This window comes from Tachysurus vachellii, chromosome 6 (assembly GCF_030014155.1).
Source record: "Tachysurus vachellii isolate PV-2020 chromosome 6, HZAU_Pvac_v1, whole genome shotgun sequence".
In the NCBI taxonomy this organism is placed as follows: Eukaryota; Metazoa; Chordata; class Actinopteri; order Siluriformes; family Bagridae; genus Tachysurus; species Tachysurus vachellii.
Window position 1 is genome coordinate 18,530,326 of NC_083465.1, and position 13,904 is coordinate 18,544,229.

Here is a 13,904-nt window from a genome sequence, read left to right on the forward strand (position 1 = left end):
CAATGACTCTAGGGCTGAATCACGTCTCTTGTCCCCGCCTACTGTGTGTAAATCCGCCAACAGCACTGACTGCATGGCTCCGGCCGCGTGTGTTAAAGACGCTGCTGCAAAATCAGAGCGCAATTTCCAACGAAATACACCCTTCAAATATACATTGTTATAGTATGGCATTGGTAGCTGTATTCGTTTCTGTATGTTCCCCTCATTATATATATATATATATATATATATATATATATATATATATATATATATATATATATATATATATATATATATATATATATATATACACTTAATACCCCCCTATGTTGTTGTAGGTCGTGTATCATGTTTTTTTTACAGGCATGTACATAGGTTCTTACCACCTATGCAGTCCACTGTCAATATTTGGTACATTTTAAAGGAAATTGTTTCCATCTAGCACAGTGCTACACTGCTCAGTTAGTCCCTCTGGGGGAACCATTCAAGTCTCTATGCAAACCGTGCACAGCTGTGGGTTTCCCTTTCAGACAGGGTTCTAAGATTCTTAAACTTAACTTATGCCTTGAGTTAACTATATGAAGAACTCATAAGATGCCCATTATCATAAGAGTTAAAGTGAATATGAAATTAGTGGTTTATGAAAACATTTATTAATCCTGGGCCTTGGGTCCTGTCCGAGTAGTGATTATCTTCTTACCAAGCTCTCTCTCTCTCTCTCTCTCTCTCTCTCTCTCTCGCTGAAGACTACAAATAAAATACAATAAACATACAAAACCTATCCAGCATACAAACCACACAGAGGTCGTTCATATATTTATTCATATATGTAACATACAGAATATAATATAATTTTTATTTTCTATGTATACAATCTCACTAACACGAAGAAGAACAAATTTGTCAGTGGATAGGTAAATTATCCATATGCACTGCATAGGCTTTTGGCTGAATATTGGCCATATTATTTTAGGTTGTCATTGCATCTGTCATGTTGCTCATGATTTCATACTTTTGAGTTGACCCAGAAATAACTGCTGAAAGACTTTAAGGTATGCATGAGCAGCAGTTTCTTTCAGTTTGCCCTCTCCAAGTATTCTTCATTGTATGGTACAATTTTTGGCATAAAATACACAATACACAAGATTAAAAACATTAAATAATTTAAACAAATAATAATTTAAAAAGACATGCACACTACGCAAGAGTTTAGAAGTTTGCTGCTGCTAGACTATTCAAGACAGTTCACATTTCTGTGTGATGTGAGTAAACAGTAGAAAGGACAGAAAATCAGGCCTTATTGTGCCCTCTAGTTGAAAAGAAAAGTTAGTGCACATGTAGTGCCATTTTCCCTTTGGGTCAGACACTTCATCAACCCAGCACACACATCATACACTGTCTGTCTGTCTGTCTGTATCTCTCTCTCTCTCTCTCTCTCTCTCTCTCTCTCTCTCTCTCTCTCTCTCTCTCTCTCTCTCTCTCTCTCTCTCTCACACACACACACACACACACACACACACACACACACACACACACACAATGAATGCCTGATTTATCCTGGACATGTCCACAGTGGGTCAGGAGCCTTTACTGGGTTTTCTGGGAAGTTGGTTGTGGTGCAGACAGGATCCCCTGCACACCCTGCACACACATTCACACCTTATTACTACTGCTATATTTTTGGTAGGTGGTAGGAAACCAGAAAACCCAGAGGAAACCCACAATGGCACATAAAGTATGTGCACTGAATCTCTGAGAGTACTCTAAGCTCATAGTCAAATTGGGGATCCTGCCTGGGGACATTGCCTAAATAATAAATACATAAAACTTAATCCTGTAAAAAAAAATGTTGCACGTAATGCTGCATGTGATAAGATATTTATTGTTTATTTTTTTTGTAGATCTATACAGACTTAATTTTATTACTGAAATGAAGCTATTATGAAAATAGTAAATATAAAAATATAAAACAATTAAAATAACCTGTCTAGCAATGCACAACACAGTCCACAATTATTTCAACGAAAAACAAAATGGTTTTGTAAAAACAAAAATCTACAAGATATTCCACCTTGCCTTCTATGCAACCAGCCAGTTCGGCCAGATTTTTTTGTTAACATAGACAGTGTTAGTATAGCTTGAGTGTGCAGTTTCACATCTTCAAACGTCCTGGTTTGATCAGGAACTTGTTTTATTTATATATATATATATATATATATATATATATATATATATATATATATATATATATATATATATATATATATAAAGGGAACTTTATACACGATATGGCCAGAAACATGTGCACACATGACCATCACACACATATATGTGCCCATACCATATAATGGGGATTAACACAGAGTTGGTCCCCACTTAAAGCGCAGGTATAAGTTCAACTCCTTTTTTGTCTGGAAAGACTTTTCACTAGATTGTGGAATGTGGTTGTGGGTATTTGTGCTCAAAAGTTGGACACTGATGCCAAGGCCTGGTGTGCAAAACTCAATTGGTACTTCCAATTTTGCAGCAACAGTGAGGGGGAAAAACACAAATAGGTGTCCTAGTCAGGTGTCCACATACAGAGTAGCTATAATAATATAGTGTAGAATAACTAGCTACCTACCTTTGGTCATATAATGTAGCCAGCCAGCAAGATAGACAAAGATAGATAGATACATGGTATCATGGTAATGATTGTAATGATGCTTGATAATGCAAGTTAAATGTAAACAGTCCAATGAAATGATCACTCACATTATAATGAAAATAAATCAATTACCCCATGTTGGCTTTCGGTCTTAGCTTAGTACGACATTTACCAAAACAATTTTGTAAAATTAGTTACGTGTCACTTTATGTGTCAAACAGTTAACAATGAATAAAACAATATTCCTGAATAGCAACAGTCCCTGAAGTTGCATCATTTCATCTTCAAGCGTAAGAGGGCAAAGCGCGTGCGCACTGATAGTCAGCCCATTGGAGCACATGCAAGTCGCGCCGGTAACACGGTCTTTCTTGCGCTTTTACTCGCATTGTGCGCGCACACTTCCTTTGGGGCTAGGATATATAGCGTAATCTGTTCTCTTCAGAATACAGATAGTCATAAACAGGTCTCCAGCCTCATATCTGTTACTTAGAAAACAGTTTGAATCTTTTTTTAATCATGACGGAGAAGAAAAGTGAAATTAACGGGCACGCTGTGTCCGAGACCGTTATTCCAGACGTCTCCGGGAAATCAGAGAAGAGGAATTTCAAAGATAAATTAATGTCTTTTTTACGCAGAAATCTTGTAGTGATTCTGACGGTGTCCGGGGTCCTTGTGGGCGTCGGGCTTGGCGTAATGGTCCGCAAAATGAACCTGACACGAGCGCAGATGACTTACTTCGCGTTTCCCGGTGAGATGCTGCTGAGGATGCTGAAGATGATCATCCTGCCTCTCGTGGTGTGCAGCCTAATCTCGGGCGCTGCCAGCCTGGACACTCGCTCCCTGGGGAAACTCGGAGGCATCGCCGTGTCCTACTTTTTGGTCACCACGCTCATAGCCTCGTCCATCGGCGTCGCCCTGGCTTTCCTCATCAAGCCCGGGGTTGGCGCTGGAGCGCTCAACACCAACGACCTGGCGCTGGAGAGCGTCACCAATAACAAGGAGACAACCGACTCGTTCTTAGATCTAGCAAGGTACTGGTTTTAGCTTACATGCTCTGGTTATAATATCTACACTTAAGGCAAAAGTGTGCATAAGTTTGAAAAAAATTGTAAATGATAAAACCAGAAAAAGGTATTTAAAACATTTATTAAAAGATAAGTTTACATATCATTACTTCTTTTATTATGCCAGGGTAAGGCAAAACAGTAATAATAAAACCATGGAAATTAAATTTACGAATTTGATATGTACGTTTATTGTACTTGAAACTAACCACTTTCAGGTGTTCTGCTGTTTTTGGATGGTTTCTTACACTTTCTCAGTTACATTATTTTTAGACTTTGGTGACAATAGTGTAGTAGGGATGTGGTCGCCTAGTGGTTAAGGTGTTGGAGTACTGATCAGAAAGTTGTGAGCTCAAATCCCAGGTCCACCAAGCTGCCACTGCTGGGCCCCTGAGCAAGGCCCTTAACCCTCAATTGCTCAGTTGTATAAATTGAAATAAAAATGTAAGTCACTCTGTATAAGGGTGTCTGCTAAATGACAGAAATGTAGTCAGAAATGAACTTTGGGGGCTTGAGTGGGACACCTGAAAGTGAAAGACATGAGTTGACTATATTAATAACTTTGCCATAGGGGAAACAACATGTTATCTTATCAAACTTTATTTTTTTTTTTCCTCTAACACTAGCACTAACACTACTCTAACATAGCCAGTAAGTCCTTGGATTTCAATAATGCTTTCATTATTGTTTGGATCTCCCTAAGCAGATCTACTGTCACTCTCAATTAGATCATCTGTGCCTGTGGATTTGACCACTTGTAATGAATTGCCAACTAAAGACTGCACTCTAGCAGTATGGGAAATTCTCTAAGAGCCTTTAGTGCACAGGTCTTGAATGCCCTTACAGTGATGCTTAACCAGGGATGGTGTGCACCTCATTGGTTGTAAAGACCACATTTTTGGGAATGATTGACAGCAGCAATGTCTCCATCTATGGTAAAGGTATATGTAGCAGCCAAAAAAGGGTCAGGGTATTACATTACCTGACAATATTCTCACCTCACATGTGTTGTTGGTATTGTTTTGTGAATAATGAAGGTGAGCCTGCAGAGTGTTACTTGCTGATTTCCGATTTAAACGATTTAAACAAGCTAGGTTGACTGTAAAATGTTTAATGAACAGTTCAAGCACTGGATGGACAGAAAGCAAACACACAGCTGGCCAAACAAACATATGGGTTACTGTGGGATTTAGTCCATTTGTCTGGGAAAAACTGATGGTGTTACGCTTCATGACCAGGTGGAGAGTATAAGAGCCTCATAAATGACACCTGTTGTGACAATTCAATCTGACTAAACTTTGCCTTTGTGACTTTGGGAATTAATTTTTTATGTTGTTTCTTTTGTTTTGGCCAAAGCAATTTTCAGTTAAAATTGGTGATGGTTTTATAACATTACCTTTGTGCAAAAGGCTTCAATTATGTAATTCAAATTGAATGCATCTCTATATTAATGGGTTAAAACAGATAACAACCTATTTTACCTTTGTTCACTGGGTCAACAGATTAATCTGCTTGTGTAACATGATTCAGGGTGTTTTAGTTAAGCTGAAATAAATTTGCATAATTTAAGACTCGTACATTACATATGACATGTAAAAAGTTATTGTTTTTACAGAAAAAAGTGTGAGAGAGCAAGTCATGTGTATTATATACAGCAATGCTGCCTAATGATAATTCAGAGAAGAAGCAGTAGAAGTATGTTTTAATGTGCATCACTTTTTTTCATCACAGAAACCTCTTTCCATCTAACCTGGTGGCGGCTGCTTTCCGCTCAGTGAGTATCTTTCTTCCTTCCTTTTGATAGTTCAACTCAGTCTGGTAACAAGGTATACAAAATCCATACCCCAGTAGCATCAGTTTAGCCTTGGTATTTATTGCCACTCTCAAACCTCAGTCCCTCCATATTAACAGACCTACAGTGCTTAATGAAGAGTCTCTGACTGGTGTGAGCTTTGTTCTCTTTGCCTAATAAATATCTATCATGCTTTCTCTCACCATTAAATGCTGCCCATTCGTTGCCATAGCAAGGGTATTCCATTCCCTGATGCCTGGCAACCTGGCATGCTTTACTAGGATGTAGTACATGGGTGGCTGCTCAGACTTGTGAGTTTTACAGAAGGCAGTAAAAGGGTCACAGGGTTGTGTTAGGGGTGGAAAATAATGTCACCAGGCACAGTGGGGAATGTGTTCAGCTGAGTGTGCAATGCCCTCACAGATTCTGGTCTGAGTCAGTCATACAGATACCTGTAACAAGATAAGTTAAACCAGTGTAAATGAAAAAATAAACGTGCCATACCTAAATTCCAGTAGCCAGGACACAGATGTAAAGTTGATGCATTAAAAATAAAATTCAGCCTCCGTTCCTATTCTACCTAAAGTTCTAAAAAAATTTTTTTAAATTTTTCTAAAGTTTTAGTACCTAAAATTCTACTGAAGTTAATGTGAACTGAATTCATGTCAAACTCATATCTTAATTAATAGCCTAATTGGTGGTTAAAAGACTTATGGGTCAGATAGTCAGGTTATAGTCAGAGAGACTCATTATTATCCACCTTGAAAGATTAAATATCAATGACTATTTGTGGATGTTCAAGCCTGTGGTTTATATATTACCCAGTAAATAGGGCATGCTGGGAGACCCCAGCTGACATAGTTAAGTTCTGAACAAGAGGAGCCTCTGAGTAGCAGCATCATTGTCCATGTGTTTGCCAGTTGGCAGGTTCTTTTTAACTGTGCTTTAAATGAGGCTTTTGTAGATTTCTGGAGAGACTTAGTTGATTCATGGAGATATCTTCACTTCACAGCTCACAGAAATGTCAATAAGTTGAAATTTAAAGTTATGGATAATATAGGCAGACATGTCTATTATATATTGCTAACAAAGCACTATATTTATAAACATATAATAATCTCATCTTTTTGTTTTAGTATGCTACAGACTACAAGAAGATCGCAGTGGGAAACACAACAAATGGGACTGTACTCTATCAAAAGGTATCCATTTTCTTTTGCAAGTTATGTAAACAGACATACCAACGTTATATTGTTCCACAGCATTCTGATTGCTGTTACTAAAGTATTCATTTGTTCTCATTTTTGTTGTTGCCAAATAATGTACTGTGGGCTGTTATATGAAACAATGTGATATACAGCGACATATGCCTCACAACACAGAAATAAACTGTTGATGTTAAGCATGCTCTGTATTCTTTTTACCAAAATTATTATTATTTATTATTTGTATTATACAGTTGCCACAATTTATGAACAAAGTCATGTTCATACTGTTTGGAATTAAGGCAATAAAATGTGATGTTTATTAAGATGCAGAATTTACAAACATATTTTTTTCTTCTTCCTATGATAAACACAGGATAGGCTTTTTTCAGCCTCCGTCTGAGTTGTAGTGCCTAAATGTTAGGCTTCACTTCACTGAATATCAAAGACTATAATCAGTTTTTTGAGGTTTTTGGCACAGGCCTGGCTTTGATTCCGTGAGAACCTTTTCCATGGTTGTGCTGACTGTTTGGCTGCTCTGAATACACATGGTGTTTGTTTGCATGCTGCATAGTTGCTACAGATGCACTTGCCACTCTTCAGCAACAAAAACACTTGAACAGCTGGAGATGGCAAGTCTTTCCAGAAGAGCTTTAGTTATTATGTATTTCAGAACAGCAGCATTAAACTTTATTGGGACACAAAGGTCTTTCCAGGTAAAATGATTGTTTCTTTCCTCCATCAAATCTTTCAGTAGTAATCATTATGTTTATTCACTATGTTTACATAAAATGAAGAAAAATAGTTTTTGATTTATAATACTTCGGTCAGAAATCGTTTTTTCATTATTCACGTCAGGCATACATGAGATAAGCATGAGTCTCAAGGAGCCTGGTATTTGGGTAATTGCCAATGTGGTCCCTTCACATTCTCATTCCAATGTGAATGCTTTAACCCGTTCCCATGTAAAACTATTTGAAAGCAGGGATCTTACCCATACTAAAAACAATTGGAGGAACTGGCAGAGCAACATGGTCTAACATTTTTAACAATCCACACAGGTCGTTTGTATGAAATTAAACTAAAGCATGAGCATGAGCTCAGGTTGTGCGTAGAGCAAAGACGTCAATCAGTGAAAATTCCATTTAAATAGATTAGCACTGTTCTGCTGTCCTGTATGCACATTAAGAATTGAATTTATCCACCATTAAATAATTGTGTAAGGAATAATTATGTGTTTTAAAATTTTATGTATTTATTTATATATTTATCAATTTATATCAATTTATATATTCTTCATTGAAACTTCCAGTTTTTCATAAATAGCTACATTTCAGTGAACTGCTATCTAAAAGATCTGTAAGTGAGACAGCACAGCCAGTGTTTCTGAACATCCAGGGTTTCTGTGTTTATGTTATTTTAAGAATACTGTGCAACATGCCTGTGAAAATAACCAAATACACTCCTCTATATAGCCTCCCACTTATTATACCGGGATGAACATTTGTCCATGACACGGAATGATGTTTAAACATTGGGGTGAGACAACAAGAAAAAACACTGCTCTTTGAATTTGCTCTTTGGTTTGGTTGTTTGTTTTTAAGGTCTTCTGTTTTGAAAGCAAAAAAGTTCAAATAGGATCACTTGTGCAGTTTTGCTGTAAGCAGTCAATCCAATTCATAGTGGGCACAAAATATATCAAAATACATGTCGATATATTGACATTCCCAGTGCTGTAGATGGTTACAAAAACATGAAGTTAGGGATACTATTACTAAAATAATGCAGGCACTACCACTGAGAGGAGAAATGATAACAGAAAAAATACTAAATTCCAAAATAAACAAAAGAAGACATGTAAAATTCTTGAAGGCCAAGTGAAGGTCTATATTTACAGTACATTCAGAATTATTTCTAATCATGTTCAAAATATGATTGAAATTATCTTAACATGCTTTGATTAGTTTATCTCACTGTGTTTTTTGTGAAAGTAAGCAACTTGAACAAGGCTGATATCTAAAGAACTATGTGGTTGGTTGCAGGTGCCAGTGGGAACAGAAGCAGATGGGATGAACATTCTTGGCTTGGTTCTATTTGCTATGGTGTTTGGAGTGGCCTTGAGAAAGCTAGGAGCTGAAGGGGAGGAGCTCATACGTTTCTTTAATGCGTTCAATGAAGCCACTATGGTACTGGTATCTTGGATCATGTGGTGAGTGAAACCTTCTGATTAAAGATCAAATTGATAATAGTGGATGCCAGCTGTGTGCCTTGATATTTGTGAAGAACTGACCCCAGTCCGATAGTTGTCTCTAAACATTTTCTGAAATTAATAATTCTCAATGAGAAATTTGCCTTAGAGTAGCTTACAGTACAAACAGTTTCATTGTCAGGTTGTCTTATTGCATGGTATAGAGAAAATTATTTTGAATGATTTAAGTGTACTTTAGAGACGATTTACAGCAAATAAATTTGCCTTTTGCAAATGCATATTTATTTGCTGTAAATCGTCTCTAAAGTACATTTAAATCTTTTTTTTTTTTTACATTGTTTTGGGTAGAAGGTCGTTGCATACATGTATGGATCATGGACATTAAACACTTAATAGCTATAAATTTGTCTCTGTGGCAGATAAACTCTTTTAAAATGTAAATAATTTATGATAATACAACATATGATATACAACATATTGTACAGTATAACAATGTGTCTTACAGGTATGTACCAGTTGGCATCATGTTCCTGGTAGGCAGTAAGATTGTGGAGATGGAGGATGTGGTTCTGCTTGTCACCAGCTTAGGAAAATACATCTTTGCCTCAATCTTGGGCCACATTATTCATGGTGGCATTGTCTTACCTCTTATCTACTTTGGGCTCACCCGCAAAAATCCCTTCACCTTCCTCTCTGGCCTGATCACACCTTTTACCACAGCCTTCGCTACCTGTTCCAGGTAATTCCTTTTGTGTTTGTAGCATTGTGTACAGTGTTCAAGTTTTCTTTGCCCAAACACAAGTCTAATGGCAGCTCAGATTTCAATCCACACTGTGATCTGTATATTCAACTAGTGTTAATTTCGTCACCTATTTTTAATTTAGTCTTAGTCTTAGTCTTGTGCCAAATGTCCTTGTTAGTTTTAGTCATATTTAGTCATTCACATATCTTTTTTGTTAGTCTTAGTTTTAGTCGACTAAAAGTCTCGTAATTTTAGTCTAGTTTTAGTCAAAAGAAAACTCAAGGTATCTTAGTCAAGTTTTAGTCGACTAAAAGTCTTTTAATTTTAGTCTAGTTTTAGTCAAAAAATTGTAGCATGAGTTGAGAACACTCGTTTAAACATCACATTTTTTACTTTATTGATACTGCTTTTAATCGTAATGCATAGACCAGTCATCGGGACATAAGCTGTCATGTACAATAAAAGAGCCTGCGCAGCGACAGGAAAATAATTTAACACAAAAAGCCTGCCTAGACCTAGGGTGGACTTGCGCTCAGGAGTTTTTATTTATTTATTTATTTATTTATTTATCTGAGCGGCGTGTGGACGAATTCTTTCTACGCACGCACTATTTTATTTCTTGATAACAGACCGCTGCAAACTATAACACACCGTTGCCATGAAAAACAGAGCGTTGCCATGGACACACAGGATTCTAAACGTAGAGATGGAGCGCACTATTTTCTTTAGCGGAAACAATACAATTGTTTTTAAATCAATAAACTCCTTTTTAAATCATCATTTTGAGTCAAATTATCGATTTATTTGGTAGGTAGCAATATAATAAGCGGGACCCGCTTCGCAGACCTGTAACTTGAACAACAGTGCGAAGCTGCAAACTCGTTCTGAATATTTTAAAGGCGTAACAGCTGATGAAAAAGCAGAGAAAATTGTAGACGAAAATGAAGAGAGATTTTCTCTTAGTTTTTATTTTATACAAAACATTTTTGTCTCGTCTTTTTTCGTAACAATAATGCATGTTAATTTAGTCTTAGTCAGCGTTTTTGGACAGTGGTGCAGTCTTGTCATCGTCTCGTCTTAGTCATGAAAAAAAAGGTTGTTGACGAACATATTTCGTCTCGTCTCGTCTCGTCTCGTCTGACGAAATTAACACTATATTCAACTTATTTGCATGCTTTGGAGTTTACACCACAACATTACCCAGATGTTGGCTTCATTTGATTGAAAATGTAAGCTTTGGCAATCTGTCTTCATCTGTTCCCAGAGAAAATAGAGCTCTTTTATTTATTAGGATCATTTAAGGTTGAGCTCTAGGTCCTGTTGCATTTAAATTTTTTATTAATTTTAATTAATTAATCTTTATGATTAATTTAAACTGTAAACTGATTATAAGGAAGTATTGCAGGTTTATGTGTCCATGAACTCTCAGTGTACTAGTTATCTCTGTTGTCTGTCATTGTTTTCATTTTGACTTGTATTTTCTGCTTACTCAGCTCAGCAACACTGCCCTCCATGATTAAATGTGTTGAGGAGAACAATGGTGTGGATAAAAGGATTAGCCGTTTTATCCTGCCAATCGGAGCTACTGTAAACATGGATGGAGCCGCTATCTTCCAGTGCATTGCTGCCGTGTTCATTGCCCAGCTCAACAATGTCGACCTCAATGCAGGCCAGATCTTCACTATTCTGTAAGTGCATTACTGAAGGCATAACATCTGACAGAGTAACCACGCCTATAAATAGACACAGAGAATGTGTTCTTGGCAGCTTTCCTGTCCCATGAGTTAAAATAACCCATACAGGCTCTATCTTAGGCCAACCCAGTGCTATTAAGAGTGATCTACTTTTACTAGCACAGGTTGCTTCTCAGATTCTTTAACTACTGCAAGCTCTGAGAGAGATACCACAAAGGGTAGGCACTAATTACTTGTATGTTTATTCATTTGTTTAATATTTTGTGATATAAAGTGAATTCAAATTGAGATAGAATGGAGTCTAAGCAGCTGAGGGTTAAGGGCAATACTCAAGAGCCCAACAGTGACTCTTAGGGAGTCTTGGGATTTTAACTCAAATTGTCAAACAGTTGTTTAAAACCTTAACCTAAGTGAAAGAGATTTTTCTGTCCTTCTTGCAGTGTGACAGCAACAGCGTCCAGTGTTGGAGCAGCAGGCATTCCAGCTGGAGGAATCATCACCATCGCAATTATTTTGGAAGCCATTGGCCTGCCTACCAATGATCTGTCACTAATGCTGGCTGTGGACTGGATTGTGTAAGAAATCTTGTATTACATAAAGTTCATTACTCCCTGCTGCACATAAATTATTTCAGTTAATTTTTTATTGCAGTTTGTCTAATTCTAATTTAGCGTATGTCATACCACATATCTGGAACTACAATGCAATATGCACAAATTCTTAAAGTACAGCTGCAGACTCTTATTTTTCAGTGTGATGTCTTGCTCTCTTTAAATGTCATGTGTGATTTAACACATGCTTGAGGATTTAGTAACACGTTATTTATATATCGGTATTTTGTGCATGACTGTCTGTCTGCCTGTCTGCATTCACATTCTTTTTTCAGGGATCGTACCACGACTGTGGTAAATGTGGAAGGTGATGCTCTGGGTGCTGGGATCTTGCACCATATAAATGAGCAGGAGATGAAAAAGCAAAAACATTTGGGCAAGCAGCAGGAAGAGGAGGAGTTAAAGGAGGTTAAAGTGGAAGCTGTGGCTAATGTCCAGGCTGAAGAGGAGACCTCACCTCTCGTCACACAACAAAAACTGGTTGATGACTGCTCACATAACTCTGCTGATGAAAAGGATGGTGTGGAGTCCATGTTCTAACCTACTTTCTTTTAACCACTGAAAGAAGTTTATAAATTCAAAGCATTTCCAAAATCAATCATTGCTTTTTCCTTTCTAAAATCTGGGAATATGGGCCATAACTCCTGTTACTGTATATCTGTTTTGTGCACAATTAGTACAATAGAATGGATGAGACAGTAAAATGATGGTTATATTCATACCATTTTTATTGTGCCAAAACATTTATATTAATCTCTCTTTGGGAAAAAATGTCCAGTTTTTACATGTCTAAACGGAGAATATTCCCTATTTCAAGTAGCTGTTAAAGATAGTGAAGAGAATCATTTACAGAATGACCTCTTTCACTGGCTCTATTTATTTGCTGTGTCTTTACCTCACCGGTAAAACATTAACGATTTTGAAGATGGATAAGAAAACATTTTCTGTAAATATTTGTTTCACTAATGGCTTAATGTCTTATCACAGGCCAGTTGAGTCTGGTCTTGGGACACTGAGATTTGATGGAGCCTGCATTGCAAAGTGACTATCTGAATATGTATTTTGGCACATAATTTTATTGGTCATAATCATAAGAAAAGTGTCATTGAATATACTCCATTTGTGCTCCATGCTGACATCTAATGTCCAGTGGGTGTCACAGAAATGCTATTATGGTAAGATAATGTAGTGACACCCAGTGTTATAAATGTAAAAGTACTGTCATTTTCCTTTTTCTTATGTTCAGTTGAGTACATTCAGTAGACCACTGATAGACAAAAGAAAATATGTGTTTAGATTTCAGTATTGATTTGCAACTAAATGTGAAATAATTCAGTTTAAAGCGTTTTTTTAAATATTGATTTTAAATGTATTATATGAATTATTAGTGATAGGTAAACTCGTGATTTCGCATAATTCCTTATAATTTTGTTACTTTTATACAAAATTTGTTAAACAGATTTTTCTTAATCTATATGTTAAGATCATTGGATGCCAAATTGGCAACATGTGTCATTGGCTGGTTTAACAAGTTAATACTATGTTAATGAGATATTACCGGTACATACAGGACTACACTATTCAATCTCAAACTGTGACTTAACTATGTAATTACTACTGATTTCTTTCTTAGCTGTATCTTTATGTCATTAAATGAAGAGCAAAGAGGCCTGTTGTTTTTTTGTTTGTTTTTTGTGGTGTTGCACACAATGAACAATTTTGTCAGTGTTTTCAGGCTTTCACATTTAAAATGTGAAACTGTAAGAAAAAGACAGAATTATGTGTCCCATTATGTTCATTCATCTTCTACCGCTTATCCGAACTACCTCGGGTCACGGGGAGCCTGTGCTCAGGGGAAGAACATGCAAACTCCACACACACAAGGCGGAGGCAGGAATCGAACCCCCAAACCCTGGATGTGTGAGGCGAACGTGCTAACCACTAAGTCACCGTGTGTC

The 13,904-nt window shown here is 36.9% G+C and overlaps 1 protein-coding gene across 2 annotated transcripts; it reads left to right on the forward strand.

Annotated features, from left to right (window-relative positions):
* The first annotated feature begins 2,950 nt into the window (after positions 1-2,950).
* On the forward strand, positions 2,951-13,614 carry slc1a4 (solute carrier family 1 member 4). 2 transcript variants are annotated; one of them, XM_060872694.1, is made up of 8 exons: positions 2,951-3,660; positions 5,425-5,467; positions 6,622-6,687; positions 8,733-8,899; positions 9,405-9,638; positions 11,135-11,329; positions 11,776-11,910; positions 12,222-13,614. In XM_060872694.1, the coding sequence occupies exons 1-8, from the start codon at positions 3,146-3,148 to the stop codon at positions 12,484-12,486; spliced, it is 1,620 nt and encodes a 539-aa protein (XP_060728677.1). In that variant the 5' UTR covers positions 2,951-3,145; the 3' UTR covers positions 12,487-13,614. The 2 variants fall into 2 exon arrangements, with proteins under 2 accessions (XP_060728677.1, XP_060728678.1); XM_060872695.1 differs by lacking the exons at positions 2,951-3,660; positions 5,425-5,467; positions 6,622-6,687 and adding an exon at positions 7,259-7,406.
* The last annotated feature ends 290 nt before the right edge of the window (positions 13,615-13,904 follow it).